This window comes from Gorilla gorilla, chromosome 3 (genome assembly GCF_029281585.2).
Source record: "Gorilla gorilla gorilla isolate KB3781 chromosome 3, NHGRI_mGorGor1-v2.1_pri, whole genome shotgun sequence".
NCBI lineage: Eukaryota > Metazoa > Chordata > Mammalia > Primates > Hominidae > Gorilla > Gorilla gorilla.
In genome coordinates this window covers 195,798,266-195,825,655 of record NC_073227.2, presented here as the reverse complement: position 1 = coordinate 195,825,655, position 27,390 = coordinate 195,798,266, and the positions used below count along the sequence as shown (strand labels likewise).

The window sequence follows — 27,390 nt, the reverse complement described above, 5'->3', positions numbered from 1 at the left end:
GTAGATGCATAATATTCTGTTTGACCTTATAGAAATTAAAACAAACAATATAAATATCCCTCAACAAAAATACACTAGAAAATTAAATGTCAAATGTTAACTGAAAGAAACAGAGCACCACAATCGCTCAATTCTAAATATACCTAATTAGTCTAGTTTCCAATGCACTGTAACAACTTCATTCATTTACTAATAGAAAAAATACATATTGTGTTTCCAATGTGATAATTAATGCATCCAACGAATATTGAGTATCTATTATATGCTAAGTGTTGTGCTAAATAGTGGCCATTGTCCTCACTCTAGTGAAAAAGTCAAACAAATAAATGAGGAGGATGATAACAAAGAGTGATAAGTAATTTGAAGACAATAATTATGGTGTTATGAAAAATGAGTATTATGAGGATTCCAGCCATTCTTTCATATGAACTTTATATTAAAAAAGGATTAGATCCATACTAATTTCATATCCGTACTAATTTTATAAAGTATATTTCTATGTTTTATGTTAACTACAAGATGAAATAGTTAAAATTATCCTGCCTTTTAAGCTAGTGTGTAATTTAATTTTCCAGATTACTCTAAAGAGAGTTTTAATATTATCTATTAATTTACTGACTTAAACATACATTGTCTCCTTCAAGCCAGAGAATAAATCTGCAAGATCATTTAATCTAATTTTCTCAATAAATATACTTTTAAAATATATATATATAAAGATATTTTTTAAAGAGCACAGCTTTTCTAAAAGTACCCAGTCAGTGGTTAAGCAGAGCAAGGAATCCACGTATTCTTGAAATAAAGTTTTGAAGTTTTTTAATATGTACGTTTTTAAACAATTATTACTGCTATTCAAAGAATGACCAACTAAAAAGCTTTTGTGCTTAGTGAGATTTCAAAAGATTCATCGTGAATAATTAAGTTGATAAAAATGGTATGAATCTTCTCCAGGTATAAATATTCCTGGGCAGAATCAATGGTGTTCCTTATGAAACTTCTGGCAGTTTATGATTTAAATCAGAAAACCACTATGTGAAAAGAGACAAGTATAATAAAAACATCTAGAAATAAATCCAGGAAACTCTTTATTGTCACTGAATGTAAATAAAACTTTTTTACTAAAGTGTAGAGAGAGAGATTTTTCATATGAGAGGGTTGGAAGGTGATGACTTATGCTTTCCAGTTAAACAGAGAATTTCAGGAATAACCAATGTGTCAAGATGAGGAATCATTTTTGACATGTCATTAGACTAAGTTAAGAGATGAAAGTAGGGATTTCAGAATAAATATCTGAGGAAGTTTTGCGGAAAATCTAAGATTCAAGGAATGAACAATTGATCATGGCTGATAGTAAATAAGAGCCACTATAAAGATCAAAGAAGTTTTAATTTTTAAAAAAATTCTATTACTTTGAAATACATAAACAACACAACACACACACACACACACATACACACTCACACTTTTCTATTCCAGTCTTCCATCCAAAACCCAAAGTAAATAAATGTGGGAGGGGAGGAAAACAGGGACAGAGAAGGAGAGGGGGAAAAGAATAGAGAAAGAGAAGGACAGAAAGGCTGACATGACGGAGAAAAGATGGACCTTATGGTACCATGTGATCTAGCTGTTCTTCTCACTTAAACTTACTGTGAAGATGTAAAACGGGAAAGACAAAAAAAAAAAAAAAAAAATGGTGGGAAGCCTTGCGTCTCTAGCAGCCATCTCTTTAGACTTCACACCTTCATCTTTTTAGAACCCTTACTGTTACTTAAGGAAACCCAACTTAAATCCAGTCAACAACGCTTCCTGGCCAGAAGCTGGCCAGGCTTGAGAGGATTCTAGAAGCAGCTGGTTCTTCCGTTCCACGGGCGTTCACGCACCACATTGTCTTCTCTTCCCCAGCCCTCCGCCAGGGTCTGGGTTTACTGCTGACTCTTGCATTTCGGTGTAGAGTGTAACAGACAGTGTCACATCCGAGAGGACCTAAAGTGTGCCTTTTCCCGGAAGGGAATACTAAAGGGTCCCTCCTGCGGGGTTACACTACCTAATCCACAAAACCGCTGACTTTCCCAGGTGGCTTTTTCTGCCCACCTCGCTCCAGTCGCCGTTTGGTTTGTTTGGGTTTTGTTAAAGGGTGAAGCGCTAAGCCCCGCCTACCGTCGTAAGTGGCCTGTCACTCCGTCCCGCTGTGCGGTCGTGATTGGTCAACAGGACCGGGTTGTCCGGCCCCACCCCCGCTTCCCTTTGCCGCGCTCCGGGTCTCGGGTTTTAACCCAAGGTGGAGAGCTGAATTCCGGCGGGCGGCGCTTGGAGCAGGTGGAGAGGCGTCCTCTTTCCGGCTGTTGCTGCTCTTCTTCCTCCAATCCTGGGTCTCAGTCAGGGAAGGACGAACATTCTTCCTTTGCTGCTGGAGCTTTAGAGAACTGTTGCCCAGCACCTAGGCACTTCAGACATTTCATCTCACTCATTTTTGTAATTTCACTGTAAAAATCACCTGCACATGTATAACCCTGTGACTCTCCACTTCTGCTCAATGCTGAGAAGGGGTCCGCATACTGCGGGGAGCTGTCTAAGGTGCTGAAGCTTCCCAAGCATCAGTCTACACTAACACCATGCGGGGTTAGATTGTACATTTTCATTCTGTCTTTCTGGTTCCCCATGCCTTGGATAAGACTATTTTCAGGATCGTGAATATCTCTCCGTATCATGGCCCACGTGAGACACTTTCGGACATTAGTTTCGGGATTTTACTTCTGGGAAGCAGCACTGTTACTCAGGTGAGTTCGCTTGGATTTAACAGTTGGAGAACTCATTAAGCCTGTGCATTACGTTGCAACCACTTGTTATTGATGAGACCGGGAAATTTGCAATTCCATATTGACTTGTTGAAACAATCAATTTAATCGTATTGTTTTCTGTCTAAATTATTTAGCAGTCTATCTACTGAGACCTACTCATTTGCTTTTTCATTGATTAGTGCATTTTAGTAACTGGCATCTTGCGTTATTTGCAGCTGAGAAAAAAAAATTATTTCAAAAGCCTACGTTTTCCTTCTCAAATTGCTTTTAAAGTTCCCGTTTTCTAAGTGAATTATATAATTTGGGTGTTACTCTTTTTTTGAAAGTTACAAAACATTTAGTATTTAGAAACGAGACATTACTTTTTTTAATGCAGAAATACAGACCATAGTCATTTACTGATGAGAGAAACTCCAAATATTGCTGCTGTATTCAGAGGTTAAGTTAAATGAATCAAAATAAGGGCCTTGCAAGTACTATTTTCTAATGACCTAGCTCAGGTAATACATGAAGGCAAAATCATAAATAGATTATTAGATATATTCTATGTCAGGAATAATCTTCTTGAGTAAAGTAATATTATAACAAAGCCATTAAACTATGAAATTGTTCTATGACATGTCATTTTCTTATCATGATCCTGTCATATTTGGCAGGCTTAAAAAAATAATTTAAAGAGTATAAGAGAACTAGACAAAGGATCAGATAATTTTACCCCGTTCTTAATGAATGTGTAAAAATAAGGTACTGCTCATATAGAATTTTGACCCACCAATATAAATTTTATTTTACTGTTACAATTAATTACCATAGGATTTCCATTTTTATGGCTTGCAAGGTTTTCAAAGGAGGATTGAAGTCCAATAACTAGAGTAACTAAGTTATATGCATACTGATTTCTACTTGAAGTATTTAAATATTCTTTATTGCTATGTCGATTTTTCATCTTTGGGCTACCTTATAAAAACCAATAGTGTATCTCAAACTACCTTATAGAAAGTTACATTATTTTGATTTGCCTATATATAATAGAAACTGATTGTGATGGTTATTATTTCTGAAATTATTGATTTTTTTCCCAAAATAAGAAGTTGAACTATTTTTAACCAAAGTATTTTCAATAAAAATCATCTTGATATGATCTAGTAATTTTTGTGACAAATTGTCAGAAATTGTATTTGTAATAGTTAAAGCCAAGTATATGGAGCTTTTATATTTCTGAAATTATTATGTAAAGGAGTACAAACTTAATGTTAAAATATAAATTGATTATTTCTCTATATTTCTTAATGGCTTAGATGGTAAAATGCATTTTTTTCAAAGAAATCAGATTAGCTTAGTTGATAGATACTTAGATTTAGGAAGCTAAAGTCAGAAACTAAAATGTTTTGGTCAATGAGGTTAAATTTGTATAATGGCAATCACTATGATATTTGTTAAAACATGTTCTGAGATAAATAATCTTCATCACTAGATTCTCTGACTTTTGTCCAATTTTGTTAAAAGTTATGAGAAAGTATTTCAAATGGATGATTGTGATTATAAGAATTTATCTTTTTAAATGTTAAATAATTTTAATTAGAAATAAATTTTATGAGCAGCCCAAAAATGTACTTCTTTGAAAAGACATACAACATACAAAAGTTTACTTTGTAACTTATATTCTTCATCAAGTTTTTCTTTCTCCATTCATAAATCAAATAAATTTTTCTCTATCCATGACTAGTCTTATATGAGAGTAGGTTTTCACTCTATGAAGAACTTTAATTATATGTAAAAAATTAAGCATTTTCACTTTTAGTGATGGCCCCCAAAAGAGGATTTCCTATAGAAAAAAAAAAAGGAAGCTCCCTCTACTGGAAATATTTTGTAAAATAAATGTCTTCCTGGAAATGATTCTTTATTCTCTAATTCTAGCCCTGATGTATTGAGCACAAAGGAAACAAGAAAAAATATGAAGACAAAAGAAAGTATTGGCATTAATTCCTAACATATTTTTAAATTTCAAAACAGCTTACCAGGGCAATTTGGAGGCAACAACAACAACCAGAAACCACAGATATTTATAAGTAAATAATTCACTAGTACAGACTTTTTATGTCATAGGCTTTGAAGATTTTTTTTTTAATTTTTATTGAGATACAACATACACAAAGAAAAGTGCACAAATAATACATTTCCCTCTAGATAAAGTTTTACAAAGGGAACACACCCAAGTGAAGAGACTACAGTTCAGCAAGTAGAAGTGTGACTGTTACAGAAGCACTCACCCCACCCTCTTCCTCCACCATAATCCTTTCCAAGGCACTACCTTGGCCAAAGGTAATCACTCTCCTGACTTATATAATAAGTATATCTTTTCCATTGTAGAACTTTATATAATTACTCTGAGTCTGCTTTATTTTTATAAGCATTATGTTTATATGATTTATCCATCTTGTTACATGTAGCAATAGCTTATTCATTCTCATTGTTGTATCATATGCCATTATATGAATACATCAAAATTAACTTATCCATTGTCCTGTTGATGGGTATTTGGGTATTTCTTAGAGTTTGTTAGTACTGTTATGAATATCTTTGAACATCTTTTGTGGTGAATACATGTATTCATTTTGGGATCATGAAGTTGAGGTCCAAGACTTTCTCTAGAAGGGGAATTGCTAAGCATAGCACAGGCATGGGTGTGTTTAACTTTAGTAGATACTGCCAGTATTCCTACATAGTTCTATGTTTTTACACTTATATCAGTAATGTCTAAGAGTTTCTGTTGCTTACTAGAACACAATTTGATCAGTGCAATGTTATCGTACTATACAAATTTTTAGTATTTCTAGCATATTTTTACAAACCTGCAGATGAAACTTTAGTGCTTTCAAAAACATAAAAGCACTAAAGTATCATTTGTACTTTAGTAAATAAGCATTATTAAGGCAAAAGCAGTAGAAAAAAATTTACAAAATATTTACAAAAAAGTTTTTAAAACTTTCATACTTGTTTTGGATATTGCTATTTTATGTAATAATTTTTCTATGGCTTTTGGATTTTAGTTATCATATTAATAAAATAAAGAACAAAGCATCAGTGTTCAGCTTTCTTTGAAATGCAGATAAGTGATGATTATGAAGAGCTTGCAGAACAACTTCCAAAAGCAGGGAAGCAGCAGAAAATATTTCATTTAAGTTGATTACTTTCTTGCCATATCATTTAATTTTTCATCTTCACAAGTTGATATCAACACAGTATTGCTACTTGAATAAATTAGGGCACATTGTGTCAAAACTTGAATGTGTGAATTTCAGATGTCATAATAATAAAAAATGTAATATTTTCTTGGTTTACTTCAAAGCCTTAGTAAAATATCTTAGCATAGAGCTTACTGGCTTTGCTTTTGGTATGTTTTGGAGGATGAGAGGAATCCTTTTTAATGTTGTCTCTATTTTTCTATGTAAGATATTGAAGAAAACTATATTTCTAGGAATACAATTTTACTATTATTATGATTTACTACATGGATGTGTAGCAAGATTCTATATAGTTTTAAAAAAATCTTTGCTATCTATAACACGATTCTTCCCTTTTTCCCTGAAAATAGCAATAAATTGTCCCATGTATAGAAGAATCATAGTCCAGTCAATGCCTCAAGCAATTTGCCCTGCCAATTGAAAGAACATCTTGAAAAATATTTCCTCTTCTATATAGTTTTTCTTCCCTTAAACACACAACTGTGTACTGAGGCAAGTCAATCAGCAATTATGTGTTTACTATGTAAGATTAAGCAATTTAACAAGATTTATTCACGAAATTCTGTGCACAAATTGTGCTAAGCACAATTTAGCTTTGGATGATTGAACAAATGTCACCTTTTCCATTTAGCAACTTAGAGTCTAGAATAAACGGAAAAGGGTCAAACATCAAAAGAAAAAAGTACAGATGGCAATATTTTAGGGAATATAAGGAAGCCCAACTATCAAGAAGCCTTGGTACTTGTGGTGGGCCTTGTAAGATATTTGTTCAAGGGGCAAAATGATATATAAAGAGAATATTCTATGCAAAAGGAATGATACAGATATATAGTAAGTGATTGGGAAAAGGTGACTGTCAAATTCAGTCGAAGAAATTACAGTTCATGATTTAAAACTATATTCTACTAACAACAACTATTGAGCTAGTTACATTAATAAAACTACAAGAATATGGAGGAGTCACAGCATTGCTTCACAATGGAATATGGCTAAAATTTAGAAAGAAGTAATTTAATTATAACTGAGTAGTCATCATTACAGGAATAGTTTTATAACTTGACTCAAAATATCCCTATCGGTTCTTCTTCAGGGGTAGTGTTTACCTCAAAATTACAATTAGTCATAGGATTGGTGATAGCAATTATTTAAGAGCTATGTAAAGAAACAATGACACACTACTAGAATAAAAGTTTAATCTGATTGTTTTAGAAGTTGGAAACCATGTGAGAATTTTTCTTCAAAATATAGTTTCTTAAAAGAAATACTGAAATATAGTACAGGATTTGGATAGTTGGAGGAAAAGAGGACATTGAATTTGGTTTGGGGTATTTTGAGGTTAAGATGCTTGCAGAAGAGCTAGGTTTCCTGGCCTCAGCTAGGAATTCAGATATTTGCATAGATTTAATTGCCAGACGACAGATTTACAAAAGGTTATAAAGGTGAGTATACTGTGGTGCAAAGAAAGAATGGAAAATACATTTGTCAACGATGAGGATAGAACACTTGGAACAGAACATGGAAAAGTACTCAGAGATCTCTGAGCTCAGCTGTAGAGATGAGGCTTATTAGAACCAAGTGATGAAGTTGCAGATTTATCATAGTTTTATGCTATTTATATCAAGTACCAGTTATTATTAATAGCATATATTAATATCTTTCTATCACTTATCAAGAGGACCTTAACATTAGCATTTCTCTAATTTCAGCTAATCTAATAAACTAGTCCATATTTACAGATGACATACTGTACTCAAGTTTTCTCAGGACATTTTCAGGGAATTATTTTGGAGAAGGTAGATCATCTACTTTTCCTTATATCATGAAACATATCTAGTAAAGCCTCTTTAATTTGCCCACCAAACTTGTCTCCTACCCTTTTCCATAGGATTATTTATATACTTGCATTAATAGTACTTACAGAAAATAAATTCTTTTTTTTTTTCTTTTTTTGAGACAGAGTCTCGCTCTGTTGCCCAGGCTGGAGTGCAGTGGTGCAATCTCGCCCCACTGCAACTTCTGCCTCCCAGGTTCAAGCAATTCTCCTGCCTCAGCCTCCTGAGTAGCTGGGACTACAGGAACGTGCCACCACGCCCAGCTAAATTTTTTGTATTTTTGGTAGAGAGAGGTTTTCACTATGTTAGCCAGGATGGTCTCTATCTCCTGACCTCACGGTCCACCCGCCTCAAATTCATATGTATGTACATGTATATGTGGAAATATATTGTTATTTTTTGAGTTTTAGTTTTTTTATTAGGTGGATGGTACACCCTGTGGCTTTATTTTGCTTGGGGAAATGGCCAAAAGAGAAGAGTAACTCCAGAGAACTGGTTCTGGAGTGCAGGCAGAAATTCAAAGACAGAACCAACTGTTTAGCAACAAACAGTGTATATATGGAATGAGCTGTTCAGTAACAGTAAATGAAGCTATTCTAACAACTGCATGGCAACAACACACATTTTCAATAAATGGAGTTTTAAATCCTGAGATGTTATCAGAAGAGGAAACAGTGGTAAAACAATGCAGCTCCATCATAATTTATTTCTGAAATTTTTTCAGAATCTCCTTACTAGAGATGCTTTTAGGAGGAAGTATTACCAGTACCTTGTAGGCAACGTGATGCACAGAAGCAATCACCTCAGTGGTACAATTAGGAATAGCATACAATTTAAAGGTCTCTGGAAAAAGCTTACTGAATGGAAGCATTTCCGATGTAAGCGATGAAGAATTCTCCATGAGTACATACAAACATTTGCCATAACCAATCAGGAATTATGGCCAAACCCTGATATATTTCTGATAATATTATACAACCATTGCCAACATAGAATGATTGGGCTTACAATGGAGGTAACTGGTCCATCCAATATCCTACCTAAATTTTAGACTCTCTGAACATCTTCAACAGGTGGTCATCCCTTAATCTTTAAAATTCCCAGTGATAAGGACTCGTTTACTCAGAAGGAAAATATTTATTGTTTTCAATTAGTAAAAAATAAAATGTCCTCTGTTTTCTTCTAGACAAAATGAACTATTTTTTCCTATATGTGCTTCCATAAATGTTTGTTTCTGTGTTCTTTGGGGATTTTCTCCACTTATGATGACCTTCCTGTTCATAAAAATTGGGCCTATATTTGAGCCATGATTTTAAATGATAATGTCCATGGAGGTGCTCCATGCATGAAGTTTGGATTCTCTAGTTTCAGAGAGCCCATGGCATTCTACCTGAATATCTCTATAACTTCTATAATAATGTATGGAGCAATGGCTACATCCAAAGCAGTGTGTTAAGTACTGGGGAAGCAAAACCCCAACTTTTAACACTGTATCACTGTGGAGAGGAGAACCTGTGATATCCATTTCCAATTTGTGTTTTAGATTTTCATGCAAGTTGTCTCTGTGTATCTAAATTTTAACTCCCATGGGGATAGAATCATTTCTGGTCTTTGTTTTACCTCCATAATGTTTATTTCAATGTCATGCATGCTCAACAAATAATATATAAGCACTGAGATGACATCTGCCTGTCTGTCACATCTTTCTAAGATTTTAGATTTGAATTCTATTTAGTTGTGTTATCAAGTGGAGAAAAAGGAAGTATTGTGTTCAAGATCTCATAAAGTTTATAGGATCAAACAATCTCCTTAGAAAATATTACCTACTTCAAGAAGAGGTTGTAAAACAGATACAAATTGGCAGCATCTAGTGGAAAAGAGAAGAGTTTGGTTCTTTGCCCCATGAAAAACTGAATTTGTATTGTGTAATGAATTTGTATTGTGAATGTAATGTATATTTCTCAACTTTTTTCATTATTGCCTCTTAAAGCACCTTTTGTAGACATTTTTTGTAACTGACTTCCATGAAATTGTAATACCACAGATACATCATGTATTTTCTTATGTACTCTCTCTATATATTTATTTTAAAAATAAAAATAATAAGACTTTTTATCCCCCAAAGAAAAAACTTCTGCCCACCCACCTTGGGATGATACTGCTGCTTGTTATAATGGTTGCTATGCTTTTATGATGCTACTTTGACTAGGGTCATATAATTTACAATTTTGGGTCATGACATAGAAATAAAATCATAAAAAAGTATTTATTTATTTTGAATTTTACTAGGGCTTTGCAGCTTTTTATAATAAACAAGTAAAACACTCTGTAAAATAAGTTAGTCTTAAAAGCATTAGAGAACTTTAGCAGTATATTTTTCCATAAATGCATATAGTTCCAAGAAGCCACTGGACTTTCTCCATGACACTGCTGCTCTTACTAATGTCATATCATAATTTTATTCAAATAACTTTAAAAATAATATTGGAAATATTTTCATTTCTATGTCATTTGTTTTTCTATACACTGTTGACTAGGTTTAGACTCTGTTGACTTTGTTTTTAATGTCAAATACATGTAAAAAGTTTACATTCCTTCTTAAAGTTAACTTTTAGTTATAAAGCAAGATTTCAACAGTTGGTCCTGATATTAGCTCTGGATGTTCTCCATTTCAGAAGTTAGGAAATATGTACAAAAATCTGACAGTAATGTTACTATGAAATTTTAAAAAAAATGATTGGCAGCTAACTGTGGCAACAAGTAAAATACTAGTAATGAAAATAAAATAGATGTAATTACTATAGCAGTAGGGTGTAAGGAAATCACTAGCAAATAATGTTTGCCTTTTCTGTGGGTGGTGGAGGGAGTGTGTCGGATTGGTCATCTAATACTTTAGGTGGAAGCCTGAAGAAGATAAGTGATTTGAGACTCAGTGAAATGACTACCCAAATGTCCTGCATCAAATGACTGGGAGAAAAATGTGAATCCCATCTCTTTGCCTGGCTAATTCCTGTTTAACTCATTTCACATTCTCTAAGAAGTCTCTGGTCTCCCTAAAGTCTAGGTGAGGATGCTTCCTCTGTGTGCCAGTGCCACATATCCCAGCACTGTTGCCACTGTCTGAGTTCTCTGTCTAGCTCAAACTGTGAAGTTTTTGAGGGCAGGGACCAAAATACATTCCCAGTTCTCTCTGCTGGGCTTAAAAGAGTGTCTAGCATGCTGAAAGAGCTCACTAATTTCTGGCATGAAGCACTATTTCTTCTTTTCTAAAGCACATTAACAATTTCAGATAAATAACTCCAGGCATAACCAAAACTACTATGTTATCATTCTGCGCTTCTAACATTCAGGGGAACATTTGATGAGGAATTTGGTGCAGCTTGTTTTTCTTTATTCCTAATTTTATGTGTCTGTGGTAATATATTTTTCCACTTGCCCCTTATCTCTCTTTTTCAGGGAAAAATGTCTAGAAAAAAATATCTAAAAATGTTCATTTTCTTACTCACTTATGCCTTACCTGTTCTTATTTGGAAACAATTCCCAACTCTACTCTTTTCAGCAGTAATCAGCTTTCATGTGTGATGGTTTCTCTTTTAAATATTTTTGATTAAAATAACACTTCATACCATAATAGTTGTAGAAAATTGCTATTTCATATATGAGGTGTATCTTTAAATCAATGTATGATGTAATCATCTAGTTTAAAAAAGATATTTGCACTGAAAAGAGAAAGCAAAACTAAATGACAATGCTAAATATTAATCAAATAAATGATGCATATTCTCAAGGTATCATACTTGAATTTCTGCTATTGCACCTATTACAGTTCTGGGATCAGAATCTCTAATAAGTTTCCAATTCTCTAGATAGATGTAGAACCATTGGTATCACAGAACATTTGTCTCTTTGTTTACATACATTTATGCATTAATCCTGTGAGTCTCTATAAAAGGTAGATGAGTGATGATTCTTTGCTGAAAATAACTGAAAATGTAATTATGAATAACTACCCAAAATAGTAATAATGATAAATATTGAGAAAAAACATTTTTTTCTGGAATGGAAAGGAGTATAAATTCTTTATAAAGAAGGAGGAAATATTAAGTGAATCTTGAGCAGGTGATGGAATTTGGGCAGAAAATAGGATGGAATTTGAATGGTCAGGGAAAGCACTGTTGGCACAGGCCACAGTTTCCATGTGGAATAGAGAATATGTCAAACTTCATGGAGATATTTCCACATGGGCCCTCAAGTTTTCTTTTCAAATAAATCCACGCTGTATTGTTGTGTTAGGACTAGCTGCTGGGGGAAATCTTTATGACTCTTCAAGAGAGTTATAAAATATCAGCAAATGTTTATTCAAATAATAATTTTCTCTGTTACAAAATTTTTCATTGTCAGCACTTGACTGTAAGGGAAGAACATATTCTAATAAGCTACTCTATATTCACTTGTCCAATTGGTGTCAACATAGACATGTTTTTGTTAATTTCCATCATTTAAAATCAGTTTGTTCTACTTATCAGAAGTTTAAAGGTGGAAACTTAATTATTAGTAGGTTAAACAAGACAAACATCCAATAAAAAAGAGACGTATAAGTTTTCTTGATTTTATAAACAAGTGATTACATTTCTGATAAGTGATAAAGATGGAAGTGTGTAATGAAATCCTAACCCAAAGAATTTAGAGACAATCTGCCTTTGTAAATTACTTTCTTATTAATAACAAAACAATCTAATATGCATTAGATATTTTCCACATTATTAAATCATTCCTTTATAAGAAGTGACTTACATTTAGTCTATTAAAATACCAAGAGACTTTTCTTTTTTTCTATATCCTACTGTCTAGCACAAATAAATGGACCTCTGTGTCCTTAACTTGCCTCCTGGTTTATTTATTGGTAAGAATAGAAGCAGCAGAGGATTATAAAGATAGAACTATTAGAAATCTTCCTTCTGCTTTATGTTGTTTCTTTGTAAAGACCTTAAAACACTTGAAAAGATTCTAAAATATTTTTCCCCTTAAATCTCTGAAATTTGGGTATCTTTTCCTGCAAATCTTAAATAGAGTGAGAATCATCAAAGTCATTGACTCTGCTACAGACCTTTGCTGGTGCCTCCTGAGACTATAGTGGAGAATTAGGTTTTATGTGTAGCCTAAATATTTCCCCCTAAGTGATAACTGTGAATCTGAAATTTTGCTCTATTTCAAAAGGGCAAAGTACATATCATTCCCTGTGGGTATATGTATAGTTATCATAAATATAATCTCACATCAAATATTACACTGGAAAAGCTTGATATGAAAAAAATTCAAATTCCTAGAGAAAAATCAGAATTAAATTTCAAAAACATAGTAGTAAAAAGGCGAGATATATGCCTCTATAAGAAATAGCTCATTTATTTTAAATATTTTCTAAATTAACTGTCCTTGAATTCTATTGCCTCTCCTCATTCACTTGTATGCCATGTGAAAATAAGAATAAATTTGGAGAAATAAGACTCAGGATTAGATCTTGATTCTTTCTTTGAAGAACTGAGTGACTTTTCTATAGACTGAGTGATTATATTTAATATGCTACTTTTAAAATGTAAAGTGTAGAGCTGTTCTAGCCAACTACAATTTTTAAAAACTAACATGGTCAAAATCTGATAATCTCTCTTTAGCAGAAAATATATACTTAGCATTATAGCTATAATTTCATATTTAATTAAATATTGGTAACCTTGGTCAGGTGCACTGGCTCACACCTGTAATCCCAGCACTTTGGGAGGCTGAGGTGGGTGGATCATTAGAGGTCAGGTGTTCAAGACCAGACTGGCCAACATGACGAAACCCCATCTCTACTAAAAATACAAAAATTAGCTGGGTGTTGTGGTGCACACCTTTAATCCCAGCTACTAGGGAGGCTGAGGCAAGAGAATTGCTTGAACCAGGAGGTGGATGTTGCAGTGAGCCGAGATAGTGACACTGCACTCCAGCCTGGGCAACAGAGCGAGACTCCATCTCAAAAAAGTGTATATATTAGTAACCTTAATGCCAGATTATCTATCTTTGTTTCTAAAATTCATTGTGTAGTAGAAGTGAGGGCTGCTGAATGGCAAGAAAGTAAATAAGGGATGAACAGACCAGCCTCTTATTGTTGTTTTAGTACAGATTAGTTTCATTTGTGAGTGACAAAAACTGCACAATAGCATTGGTTTAAGAAAGATTTTTCTCCCTCTCAAGAGTAAAAGAAAGAAAGGAAAAGAAAAACTATGCAAGTGAACAGCTAAAGGCTGGAATGGGGTTTGCCAATCCTTCTCTCTTGTTTTGCCACCCTTAACATGGGATTGCTTCTTTGAGATCGAAGATAGATGCTCTGCTTTCATTCATTCTGGCTTCTTTTTAGCCATCAGAAAGAAGAGCCTTCTCTTTAAAGACACTTCCAAGATGGTAAAGATTTTGCAGTTTTCCTGGCAGGCTTGTGTGCCTCTGTGGCCAAGTTCTGGCCAAGAAGTTGTAAATAGAAGTGGCATGCTGAACTTCTTGGAAGCATCTCTAAAGGATGTCCAGAGGCTCCAGATGCATTCTGCCTTGTGGAACTCAGATCTTCACTGAAGCAAAAAGAACTGTGACAAGTAGGAAAGGAGCATGGTCAGATCATCTCAGAAATATCACTAAAGAAGTAATATGGAAATAGTTGAGGGGTGGATACCCCATTTTACATGATATTATTACACATCACATGCCTGTATCAAAAAACCTCATGTACACCATAAATATATATACCTGCTATGTACCCACAAGAATTAAAATTAAAAATTAAAATATAAAGCATGCCAAGAATTTGGGAACACAAATTAAAAAAGAGAAATAATATGGATAACTGTGAAGAAAATGTGTTGATCGGTGAAGAGGGGCAAAACTGGCTTCAGAGAGCATAGTATGTGATCAATGCTATAGCACATTTCAAAAACAGAGAGAAGGAAACACAATTAGAAATGACCAAAAAAAAAAAAAAAAAACCACTTGTCCATTGATTGGATGTGAGAAAAAGAGAGAATAATGTAAGATAATCATATTTATTCCTTTAGTAACTTGGAGAATTATAGTGCCATGACAAAAATAGAACATACAAGAAAAGGAACAGTCCTGTGGACAAGTATCGTGAGTTAAGTTCTAGATATATATAGTGAACGTGATGCCTATAAGGTATCCATTTAATAAATATATAGAACTGGAAATAGGTGAGATTTGATGGCTAGAATTCTGGGGCAGGGCTTTCCAATATTTTTTATTGTTGAGAAGCACACTTGGACGTTTCATCCAGTTGGGGTAAATAAACCTGGTGACTCACAGAGATCCCTGACCTTTGGGATCCGGCTGTGCCAGTCCCCAGCTCACACACTGAAGACTGAGCTATGGAAAACACAGCAAACCTATAACCCACTGGGGCATGCAGATGAGGAGAAGTCTTCCCCCATCATGGACCTAGCTATTCAATGTGTGGACCTTTAACTAGCAGGTAAATCATCAACCTGGAAGCTTATTAGAACTACAAACACTGTCTTCCACCACATACTCACTGAATCAGAATGTGCATTTTATCAAGGGATATGGTTTGGCTGTGTCCCTACCCAAATCTCATCTTGAATTCCCACGTGCACTCAGTTTTAAAAGGGAGACAACATAAAAGTTCAGAAAATTTGCAGCCTGATGATGCCATAGAAAAGAAACTCCCATTTTCTGAGGAGAAATTCAAGCTGGCTGCAGAAATTTACATAAGTAATGGGAAGCCAAATGTTAGTCACCAAGATAATGGGGAAAATGTCTCCAGGGCAAGTCAGAGAACTTTGTGGCAGACCCTCCCATCACAGGTCTGGAGGTTTAGGAGGAAAAAATGGTTTTGTGGTTCAGCCCAGGATCCTTTTGCTGTGTGCAGCCTAGGGACTTGGTGCCCTGCATCCCAACCATTCCAGCCATTACTAAAATGGGCCAAGGTACAGCTTGGGCTGTTGTTTCAGAGGGTGGAAGCCACAAGCCTTGGCAACTTCCATGTGGTGTTGAGCATGTGGGTGCACGCAAGTCAAGAATTGATGTTTGGGAACCTCCACCCAGATTTCAGAGGATGTATGGAAATGCCTGGATGATGAGGCAGAAGTTTGCTGCAGGTGCGGAGTCCTCATGGGGAACCTCTGCTAGGGCAGTGCAGAAGGGAAATGTGAAGTGGGAGCCCCCACGCAGAGTCCCTACTGAGGTATCACCTAGTGGAGCTATGAGAAGAGGGTCACCATCTTCCAGACCTCAGAATAGCAGATCCACTGACAGCTTGCCTTGAGCACCTGGAAAAGCTAGAGACACTCAATGCCAACCCATGAAAGCAGCCAGGAGTGGGGCTATATCCACAAAGCCACAATGTGGAGCTGCCCAAGGCCATGGGAACCCACCTCTTGCACAAGCATGACATGGATGTGAGACATGGAGTCAAAGGAGATCATCTTGGAGCTTTGAGGTTTGATTGCCCTGCTGCATTTGGACTTGTATGGGACCTCTAGCCTTTTTGTTTTGTTCAATTTCTTCCATTTGGAATGGCTGTATTTACCCAGTGCCTATACCCCCATTGTATCTAGGAAGTAACTAGCTTGCTTTTGATTTTACAGGCTCCTGGGCAGAAGGGACATGCCTTGTCACTTATGAGACTTTAGACTATGGACTTCTGAGCTAATGCTGAAATGAGTTAAGACTTTGGGGGGACTCTTGGGAAGGCATGATTGGTTTTGAAATCTGAGGACATGAGATTTGGATGAGGTTGGGGATGGAATCATATGGTTTGTCTCTGTCCCCACCCAAATCACATCTTGAATTCCCACATGTTGTGGGAGGGACATGGTGGGAGGTAATTGAATCATGGAGGCAGGTCTTTCCCATGCTGTTCTTGTGACAGTGAATAAATCTCATGAGATCTGATGGTTTTAAAAGGGGAATTTCCCTGCACAAGCTCTCTGTCTTTGTCTGCTGCAATCTATGTAAGAAATGACTTGCTCCTTTGCCATGATTGTGAGACCTCCTCAGCTACATGCAACTGTAAGCCTATTAAAACTTTCTTTTGTAAATTGCCCAGTCTCAGTTATGTCTTTATGATCAGCATGAAAATGAACTAATACATCAAGCTTTCCAAGCTCCACTGGCAGAGTGGCAGAGTGGCAGAAAAAGAGAGAGGAGAAGAAGCAGCTGGACATCAGAGAGAAGCAGCTTGATTTCAGAGGGACTGCTTGGACAGTGGAACTTTGAAGAAAATTTCGCTCAGGGATGGCCAAACTCCAGGGGAAGACTGCCTTCCCACTTCATCCCCTTTCCAGCTCCGCACCCTGCTGAGAGCCACTTCCACTAATCAATATAATCCTCCACATTCACCACCCTTCAATTCATTCATGCAACCTGATTCTTCCTGGATGCCATCAAGAACTCAGGTACTAAGAGGGCAAGTGCAAAAGGCTGTCACCCTGACCCCGTATTGAGCTGTTAAACACTTAAGCCATCCATGGACAGCAAAGCTAAAGGAGCACACTGTAACACATGCTCTCTGGAGCTCTGGGGGTCATGGATACTCCCCTTGATGCTGCTGCAGAGCCACACAGAGTTCTACTCCTGCCAGCACCCAGAAGCCTTTGTCCTGATTCCTGCAGACTCTCACCTGTGTGCTCCCCCTCCCGTGAGGGTTTGAGAGCTGTGGGCTGAGTAAACGAGCTAACCCCTTTGTGAGTCCCACCAAGGCATCTGTTTCAGAAGATGTGAGCTTGTTTATAGTCTGGAGAAAAGACATCAACGGATTTGGAAATACTTAGAAAGAGACAAGAGGGATACAGAAGAGATAGGGCAAAGTCACTAAATAAAGATGACAAAGAAAAGTTTTAATAGCAATAGTTGAAGAATCGATTTTAAATCAGAAAAGGGCTAAGTCTTTGGAACTAAATAGAAAGAGGTTAGAATAGAGGCAGAATATGTTAGGCTATAGATTTGGAGGTTGTAATTTCATAATTCAGCATAATTCATCAGTTGAATGCACAATTATATCTTTGAAGTGGGAAGTCTCAAGTATGATAAAGATGAACAATGAAACAGACCAGTGTAGGCTGATGCAACTGATTACGAGGCAACACAGAATAGAGCCAAGTCTGTGTTATTTCTGGTACTGTGGTGTGGCCACGCTGTAGTTTTCATAGAGGATTCAGTCCAGCCTCATTGCAGCAGACATTTCTATTGCTCTGAAGAGGAAGTGAAAGAAGCCAAGGAATGAGCTTTATTTATTAAGGCTGCACTAATTTTGGTGGCAAAGTCAGAGATAGGACCCACATCACCTAATTAAAATTCTCTGTTTATTTTTCCAAAGGAGCACTGTATTAGACTTTTCTAGAGAAAAAATAATCATCTCATCACTCTGTAAAAGGTAAAATATGACTCATTTAATTAGAATTATAGGACAATCTTTAATCTTTTCATTGGAAAATATGAGACTGAAACAAATTCAGACATTTGACTCTTTTAAAAAATTCTTCTATATATGAGCACGAAGGTTGGCAGTGTTGGCTTATATTTTTCACTTATATTTCTGAACCATTTTCTTTACATGTTGAAAATAGCTAGCCTTTTTGTACAAAGCACAGTCTCTAGGGGTTTCGTTATGCTTGATTAAAGGAACGCGTGTGCTCTTATTGCCACAGGAAATAACTTCTATAATTTAGAGGCTGTCTGAACCCTTTTGTTTCCTGGGAAACTGTTAATGTTTTGCCTATAATAATTTAGGCATATAGATAGAAGAAAGGTAGGAAAAAAGGACGGAGGAAGGGTGAGAAAAGGAGAGAAAGGTGAGAGAGTGGGTAACCTAGAATATTAGCTGAGTATTACTGAGTATAAACTGAGTATTAGTCTTAAGAATAATGTTAACATCAGTGACGGCATCTTGCTAACCTTTGCTCTCTCTTGCTTTTTAAAAAGAATATAATTCTATAAAAACCTTGAGGTATAGCGTAATATTCAGTAGAGTGAAATTGAATGACACCATTCCTAGTGCTATATTTACCTGTCCTTACCACTTTTAATTATAGACTCTTTTTTTCTGCTTTATTGTTTAATTTTCTCCTTTGTTCTATGCCATTTTCTCTCTCCAGGAAGAGGTAGGGCTTCTTGCACCACAGGAATAAAAAGGCCCAATCTGTCTTGAATATACTTAAGATAGAATGCCTTCCATTTAAAGGGGATATTAACATAAACATCTGTAGTTATACAAGCATGAATATCTACCATAATCTGAATGAGTCCCTACTCTGCTGGTTCAATACTATTTATAAAAATAAATTTAGAATGACTTCACTGCAATATCTGTGTACATCTGTTTTTAAGTCTGGAGACTCTAGAGATTGGTGCTTCAAAATATCATGCTTTTATGTCCTGAATCTTATTGATTTGAAGATTTATAAAAATGCATTTCATTAGTACTATTGCTGTATCATTTCCTTTGTAAATCTATAACTTAAAATATCCCAAATAAAATGGTAATTTCTGTCAGTATTGCTTATTTCTGATTGGTGAAATAACTTTTTCCCAGTATTTTTGTAGTATTTTTCTGATAATACACATAGATTAAAATAAAATGTATATAGTGTTTTTATTTTGAACATGCTTTGTGCTTCTTTTAAAGTTCTAGGAAGTATTTTACCAAATAAGATTTAGAAGATAATCTCAATTCTTGATCAACTTTTTCCACATTGATTTTATGTAATCATTTTGAAATTATGACTAGAAAAATGTACCTGAAATCATGCTCAGTGACCTTTTGGTAAGTTAAACTGCTCGAGGTATATTTAGAATATAAGGAAGAAAATGTTCTTGAATTGAGTTTCAAATGATCCACCCTTTATCAAACTGAGTTCTAGAGGACTATAGAAATTATAGCAAAGCAACATAGTTGTGTTATTTGTTTTTCTAATTCACCATATAATGTGTCATATGACATGATCACTGCCCTTAGCCCTTAAGTTTCCAGGCTAGTAAAGAGAATTATGGCTTGTAAGTATTACATATCAACATTGAAAACCAGTGAATGAGAACCACATTTGTGATATAACCTATGGCCTATAAGAATTTAGTGGAGGAGGGATCATTTCTGGCTCAGCTAAGCCAAGAAAGGCAATGTGGAGGACATGACATTTAAGCAAAAGAATTGATAAAATTCCCTTTGGCAAAAATGCACAGTCAAATTCACAGAGATCAGGCCACATCCTGGATTTTGAATAATTACTCTTGTGACTCTGGGGGTGCCCTGACCTTTTTCTGACTAAAGAAAAGGTAACATCTGCTATTCCAAGAAAATTTTACCTTCCAAATTTTGATTTTATTGGTAGCCGAATGTTTTTATTAAGTTTGTTATCCAACAGCACACTCTAGGCTAGAGTCAGAGCAAATTCCCTGTTTATTTTTCATTTAAAAAAAACAAAAACAAAAACAGAGGCGGGGAAGTACCTTGTGCATGCTGTCTGTGTGTGTGTCTGTGTCTGTGTGAGTGCATGCATCTGTGTGTGTGTTTGTGTGTGTGTGTGTGTGTTATGTGTGTGGTGAATGAACACAACTAGAATAAAATGGTTTCAAAAAACAAACTGTAAAGATGAATTGTCTAGAATCAGGCTTAGGGAGGAAGTCTTTTTGCATATGAAAAGAATGAGAGAGAAAAGAATGACTGTCCCTTCCCAGAAGGAAGCTAGGAGCAACAATACCTATGAGAAACATTTTATAGCTTGAGATTTATTTTAAGAAATCAACTGCTATTTCACGGATTTGACAAAGGAAAGTAATATTGACAAACTGTTTCCCTGAAATGCTGCTATAGGGATTTAGAATGTAACTGGCATTTTTTTTAAAGCTTGTGTATGAAGCTGCTACTGTGGTAATTGATATATAACCACAAACTTGCATTTATAATTTTGACTCTAATCATTATAGCCATTTAATTAAAATGGATTTCAAAGTCTTTATGTGGATTTAATTTCACTTACAATTACTTAGGTAATACATAATTATGTCTTCATTATAAAAATCCAAATATTTTGGATAAATGAAAAGTTTCCCTTGGTTGCCAACACTGTCTTAGTTCGCTTCTTGGAGATAATGACTGAAATCATTTAATATGTTTCTTTCCAGATTATATTTTATATATTTCTGCAAGTATATGTGACCACAAATAAATACATATGTATATAATATATATATATTTAAGAAAAATGTTCTAATTAGGGGATTAATACTACTTATCCATTCCATGTGTTTCCTTTACTTTCAAGGGGAGAGAGTTGCCTTGAGAATTTGTTCTTGCCTCTCCCCACCGCTAATCCATTCTGCCACAGAATAGAGAAGTGAATACTCTGTCGGGGAGGTTTCTAGTCCAGCCTCTTTTGTTTCCTTTCCTCTCACTTCTGATTGTCCTTTGCTCCGTTCTTCTCTAACTGCTCCTTTCTTCCAAAATAGCATGTAATTTACTAATTTCTCATATTTCTGGTTTATAATGTTCCATTCTGCTAGAATGTAAACTCCATGAGACCAAAGATTCTGTTCCATTTTATTTATTGCAGAATCCAGAGTCCTCAGACAGTGCTCGACACATTGTATATTTTCAAAATCTATTTGAAGGTGAAAATGAGTAAGTGTGGGTAGTAAATAAATCAGCCTTTTCTTTAAGGCTTTTTATTTTGTGTTATTTATAAAATTCTCTTCTATAAAAGTCTTAATTTCTTCTATATCTCTAATCCTTTACTTTGAATTATTTTTTAAAGTAAAATTTGCATATGGATTAAAAAATCAAATGGTGAGGATAGCACTCTAATGCTGTTCATAGCATTCTTTAGTCCTACCTCCCTTATACTGAGTTATGCTTCCTAAAAGCAATCATTTTTATTTTATTTTTTAATTAATTAATTTTGAGACACAGTGTCACTGTGTCACCCAGGCTGGAGTGCAGAGGCACAATCTTGGCTCATTGCAACCTCTGCCTCCTGGGTTCAAACGATTCTCTTACCTCAGCCTCCCAAGTAGCTGGGATTAGAGGCATGTGCCACCACACCTGGCTCATTTTTGTATTTTTAGTAGAGATGGGGTTTCGCCATGTTGTCCAGGCTGGTCTCAAACTCCTGACCTTCAGTGACCACCTGCTTTGGCTTCCCAAAGTGCTGAGATTACAGGTGTGAGTTACAGCACCCAGCTAAGCAATCATTTTTAAATGTTCACGTTTTTCTTACTATTATGACTACAGCCGTTTGTTGCTTAACAGCAGGGAAAAGTTTTGAGAAATACATCGTTAGGTGATACAGTTATTGTATAAACATCATAGAGTGTACTTACACAAACCTAGATGGAATAGCCTACTGCACACCAAGGCTATGTGGTACAGCCTATGGCTCCCAGGCTGCAAACCTGTACAGCATGTACAGTATTAAATACTGTAGGCAATTGTAACACAATTGTATACATATGTCTAAACATATCTAAACATAGAAATGATACAGTAAAACTACGTTTGCTAAAGGTAAAAGCAAATGATTTGCCTGTATAGAGCACTTACTATGAATGGCGCTTGCAGTATTAAGTGAGTCAGTGAGTGAGTGGTGAGTCAATGTGAAGGCCTAGGACATTACTGTACACTAGGGTAGAATTTTTAAACACTGTACCCTTAGGCTACACTAAATTAAAAAATATTTTCTTTCTTCAATAATGAATCATCCTTAGCTTACAGTAACTCTTACTTTATAAACTTTTAATTTTTTTAACTTTTTGACTCTTTGATAACAATGCTTAGCTTAAAGGACATTTTACAGCTTATAAAATGTTTTCTTTATATCTTTATTCTATAAGCTTTTGTCTATGTTTAAATTTTTTTCACATTTAAAATTTTTTTTTGTTAAAAACTAAGACATAAGCACACACATTAGCCTGTGCCTACAGAGAATCACGATTATCACTATCACCATCTTCCACCTCCACATCTTGTCCCATGGAAAGTCTTCAGGGCGATAACAGGTGTGGAGCTGTTATCTCCTGCAATAACAATGCCTTCTTCTGGAATACCTCCTGAAGGAACTGCCTGAGGATATTTTACAGCTAACTTTGAAAAATCTAACTAGAAGGCATGCAGTCTAAAATAAAGATTAAAAGTATAGTAGGGTAAATATATAAACCAGTAACATTTATTATCATTATCCAAGTATTATGTACTGTACATAATTGTATGTGGTATACTCTTATATGACTGGCAATGCTGTAGGTTTGTTTATACCAGCATCACAACAAGCACATGAGTAATCTATTGCCCTATGGTATTACCGTGGGTATGACATCACTAGGCAATAGGAATTTTTCAGCTTCATTATAATCCTCTGGGATCACAATTCCTTATGCAGTCTGACATTGGCCAAAATGTCATTACGTGGTGCATGACTGTATATCCATACATCTGAATAATACCCTTATATTATTTTTGGTTCACGTTCTGTTTTTCCTTAATTCCATACTTGTTTTCTTCTGGCTTTAAGTGCTTTTTCAAATATTTATTTTCTTCCTCCCACTCTCAATCCTATGATGTCCTCTTTGCAACACATTCCATACTTCACTGCACTCCACAGCACAGCGGCCATCCTAGAGTTCTCTCTTCTTCTGATCAAAACTGTATCTGTGTTTTCTAAGATCTTCTGCATGGATTTCATTTGAGGAAATCACATCACTACTTTCTAAGTTGGATCAGCTCCTAGGATTCTTGGTCTATTTCTTGTCTGTTTCCTCATTTTGCTATAGTATTTTCTCAAAGATTTTTCCAGGAGAGCATTTATGCAGGTAGAGTATTTGATTCCATGTATTATGGCTGCTTAGTTACTTCTGATTCATAGATTGGCTGGAAAACTGGATTGAAAACACTGAATGAAAATAATGCTCACCCAGAATTTTCAAAGGCTTTATCTTTTTATCTTGTAGCCTCCACAAATGAAAATTTAAAAGTGGTCTTACTGTTTTGTGTTTTACTTTTTCTTTCAAAATATTCATTCAGGAAATCTTTCAGAATCTTCTCTTCATAATTTTTGGCAGTTTTACAAAAATAGGTCTAGACAATTCTCTGTTTAAGCTTAACCTCCTTTGGTCTCAAATAGGCTCATTTGACTTTGACAATACCTGTTTTTATCATTTCCAAAAATTTTCTGGGTAGATACATATAAATCTCTTTATAGATGATATCTTTTTCATCTCCCAGAAACTTGTAAAACTTGTAGGAATTTCTCGTTTGCTGTTATCTCCTTCCTGTTGTCTTTGAAAGTGAACCTGTGTTTAGTCATTTAGTAGTCTTTTAATGAACACTGCAAGGGAAAGAAAATAGAAATGTGCTTACTCTTGAACTATTTTTGAATATTTTATTTAAAAATTTACATATATTTAGAGATTTAATTTATCTGTAACTTATTTTCATGGTATAGGAGACCAAGTTTATGTTATTATTTTCCAGTAGATTAATTATTGCTACAACACCGTAAGTTTGAAGTAGTTGTTCTCTGTATCTTCTTTTGTCTGCTTCACACTCAGCTCAGTAAAGACTTTCTAAGTCTATTCAAGCATCCTATTCAAGATAGACTGTCTTTTCTATTTCATCATGCTGGCTATTTTCTTCTGAGAACATAGAGCAGTCTCTAACTGTCTTGATTATGTATATGTTTATTTTGTTTATTTTCTGTTTCTTCCAACATAAGGTATATTCCTTGGTTACAGAGACTTTATTGGTATTTCATCTATTGCATGTAGAGTCTTCCACAACTTTATTTTACCACATATATACAACTAAATGAATATAAGAATATGTGTTTTGTATGTATATGAGTGTCTATAGAAATATATACAGATACATATACAGTCGTCCCTTTGTATCCACAAGGGATTGATTCCAGGACTCCCGAGGATACCAAAATTCACTGATGTTCAAATCCTTTATATAAAATAAAGTCTTATTTCCACATAACCTACCCATATCTTCTCACATACCTTAAATCATCTCTAGACTACTGATAATACCTAACACAAGGTAAATGCCATTTAAATAGTTGTTGTACTCTATTGTTTAGGAAATAACGACAAGGAAATAAAGTATTTACATATTCAGTACAGACACAACCATCCTCTTTTTCTGAATATTTTCAATGTCTGGTTTTTTGAATCCACAGATGCAGAACTTGACACAGATACAGAGGGCTAACTTTTATGTATATGAAATACAATATGGGGGAACAAATATTCTGCTTTGTCTCATCTTAACAATCTGCACAAATATTCTGCAATGTCTTATCTTATAGAACATTCTGCTTCTATAAGAATGTTGAAATTTTGTTGTTTGGTTTCCTCTTAGATTTTCAAAACCTGCTTTTTAGTTGTTTTGGGGAATTACACCTTGTTTTTTTTGAAAGTCTTATGCATGCAGCGATTAGTATAATGAGATGTGTGTGTAAAGCTGCAGATTTAAGTTTATAATTTTAAGCTTAATTATTTTAAATGCTAATTAACAATATTGAACATCCCAGATTTAAAAAAGTGATTTATCAAAAATGTTTACAAGGAACAAGAACAGGAGTTATAAGCTGCAGGAAAAGTCTTTGCTATTCCTTTCACCTGATCTTTTCAAGGAAGACCTCTTTTCTCTGAGAGGAAATTGAAGTAATATCCGGACAAAGGCTCCACATGATCCCTTCCCAAAGAGACAGTGATACTCTAAATCAAATCAAGGGTGCTTTTATTGCTTTCTGGAATTACACAAAAGTTTGAAGAGTTGAAGAATCACTGCCTTTGTCAAATAGCATCACTGAAACATTTCCTCATTTAAACTATCCTCTTGAAGACCCGACTTCTATAATATCCATAAAAATAATAAATGTTATGGTTTATTGAAAATTTACTGAGTTCCATATCAACCTGTTTTATTATTATGCAGAAACTTCTTGGTAAAAAATACTTTTTATTACCCTGATATTTAAGTGGCTTAAAACAACAATAAATACCTATAAGCCTCAAAGTTTCTGTGAGTCAGGAATTCAGGAGCTGCTTAAGTAGGTGTCCTAGCTCCGAATCTTTCATGAGGTTTATGTCAAGATCTCAGTCAAGTCAGAGGAAGTCTTGACTGGGAAAGAGAAGCTGATTCCAAGATAGCTCAGTGAAATGGGCAGGAAGTCGATGAAGCCTACTGGTAGAAGCCCTTGGTTTCTCCCTTGTAGCTTCTTGAGTGTTCCCACAACATGATGATTAGCTTCCCAGAGTCAGTGATCCAAAAGAGTGCAAGATGGAAGTTACAGTGCATTTTATGACCTAACCACAAAATTCATGCACAATCAAGTCACTTCACCCAGCCAAATTTCAAGAGGAGGGAAATTGAACAGCACTCTTTGAAGAGAGGAATGCAAAAAAATTTGAGAAAAAATTTTAAAGCCACCACACTCATCCTAATACAGGAGCTAGAAAGAAATTATTTAGGCAAATAGAGAGGGTAAAAGAGTCCTCAGCACGGCTTCCCTTTTAGCAAAAAGCAGCTCCCAAATCATTTCTTTTTTGACAAAAAGCAGCCTGAAAAATCGAACTGCAAACATAGATAAGCAAGCTGGAAGCTTGCACAGGGGAATGCCGACAGCTGTACCAATAGAAAAGGCTATCTGGAAGCCAGGTATGTTCAACACGAAGGCTCCATCTTCACTTTTCTTTGTCACTACGTGTACAGTAAAGAACCAGGCAACATGGCACTAGCCAAGTAGAGAAGCCATCTGCATAATAAAGATTAGGGTGGGGTGGCCAGCTTCTTCGCACCCTATGCAAATGGCACACCTGGTCTGACCAATCTTTCATGCCCCATGTAAAGCAGACACCACCCCATCAAGCTCATTTATAAAACCTTCTGAATTTCACTGTAGAAGCAGTAACACATTTTCTCCAGGACCGCGCGTTCTGTGCAGAGAGCTATTCTCTTGCTTTCGCCTATTGAATTTCCACTCTTAACCTCATTCTGGTGTATCCATGTCCTAGTTTTCTGTGGACATGGGACAACAAACTTTGGGTGTTATCCCAGATGAATGACACTACTTCAATCCTGAGGACATTCTTCTCCTTCACATCCAGTACCAAACCACCACCAAATTCTGTGGATTTTATTAATTATATATCTCTTAGGTTGTTCCACGCTTCTCCACCCCTACTGCTATTAAAATTACCAAGACTACCCTCAACTCTCTTCCTGACCACTAGAATTGTCTCCTAATGGGGCTATGAAGATACATGTCCATAATATGATCTGTAAGGCACTACATGATCAGGTACTTGTAGTGCTCTCCAGCCTCATTTGTTATTAGGTTGATGCTCTCTTTCTCTCTTCCAGCCATGCTGACATTCTTCTAGTCTCTTGTATTTTCCATACTCTTTCCCATCACAGGTTCTAGGAAACTTTCTCTTTTTACCTGTCTGTTCAACATTTTC

The 27,390-nt window shown here is 35.3% G+C and overlaps 1 protein-coding gene across 2 annotated transcripts in view; it reads left to right on the top strand.

The window, feature by feature from the left end:
* Positions 1-2,300: 2,300 nt before the first annotated feature.
* The window catches only part of GLRA3 (glycine receptor alpha 3), a 184,642-nt gene continuing 159,552 nt past the window's right edge, over positions 2,301-27,390 (top strand). For both annotated transcript variants that reach the window (XM_055384458.2, XM_004040653.4), the window contains exon 1: positions 2,301-2,777. In XM_055384458.2, coding sequence (XP_055240433.1) covers positions 2,707-2,777 — 71 coding nt within the window. In that variant the 5' untranslated portion in view covers positions 2,301-2,706. The remainder of the gene's footprint in view (positions 2,778-27,390) is intronic.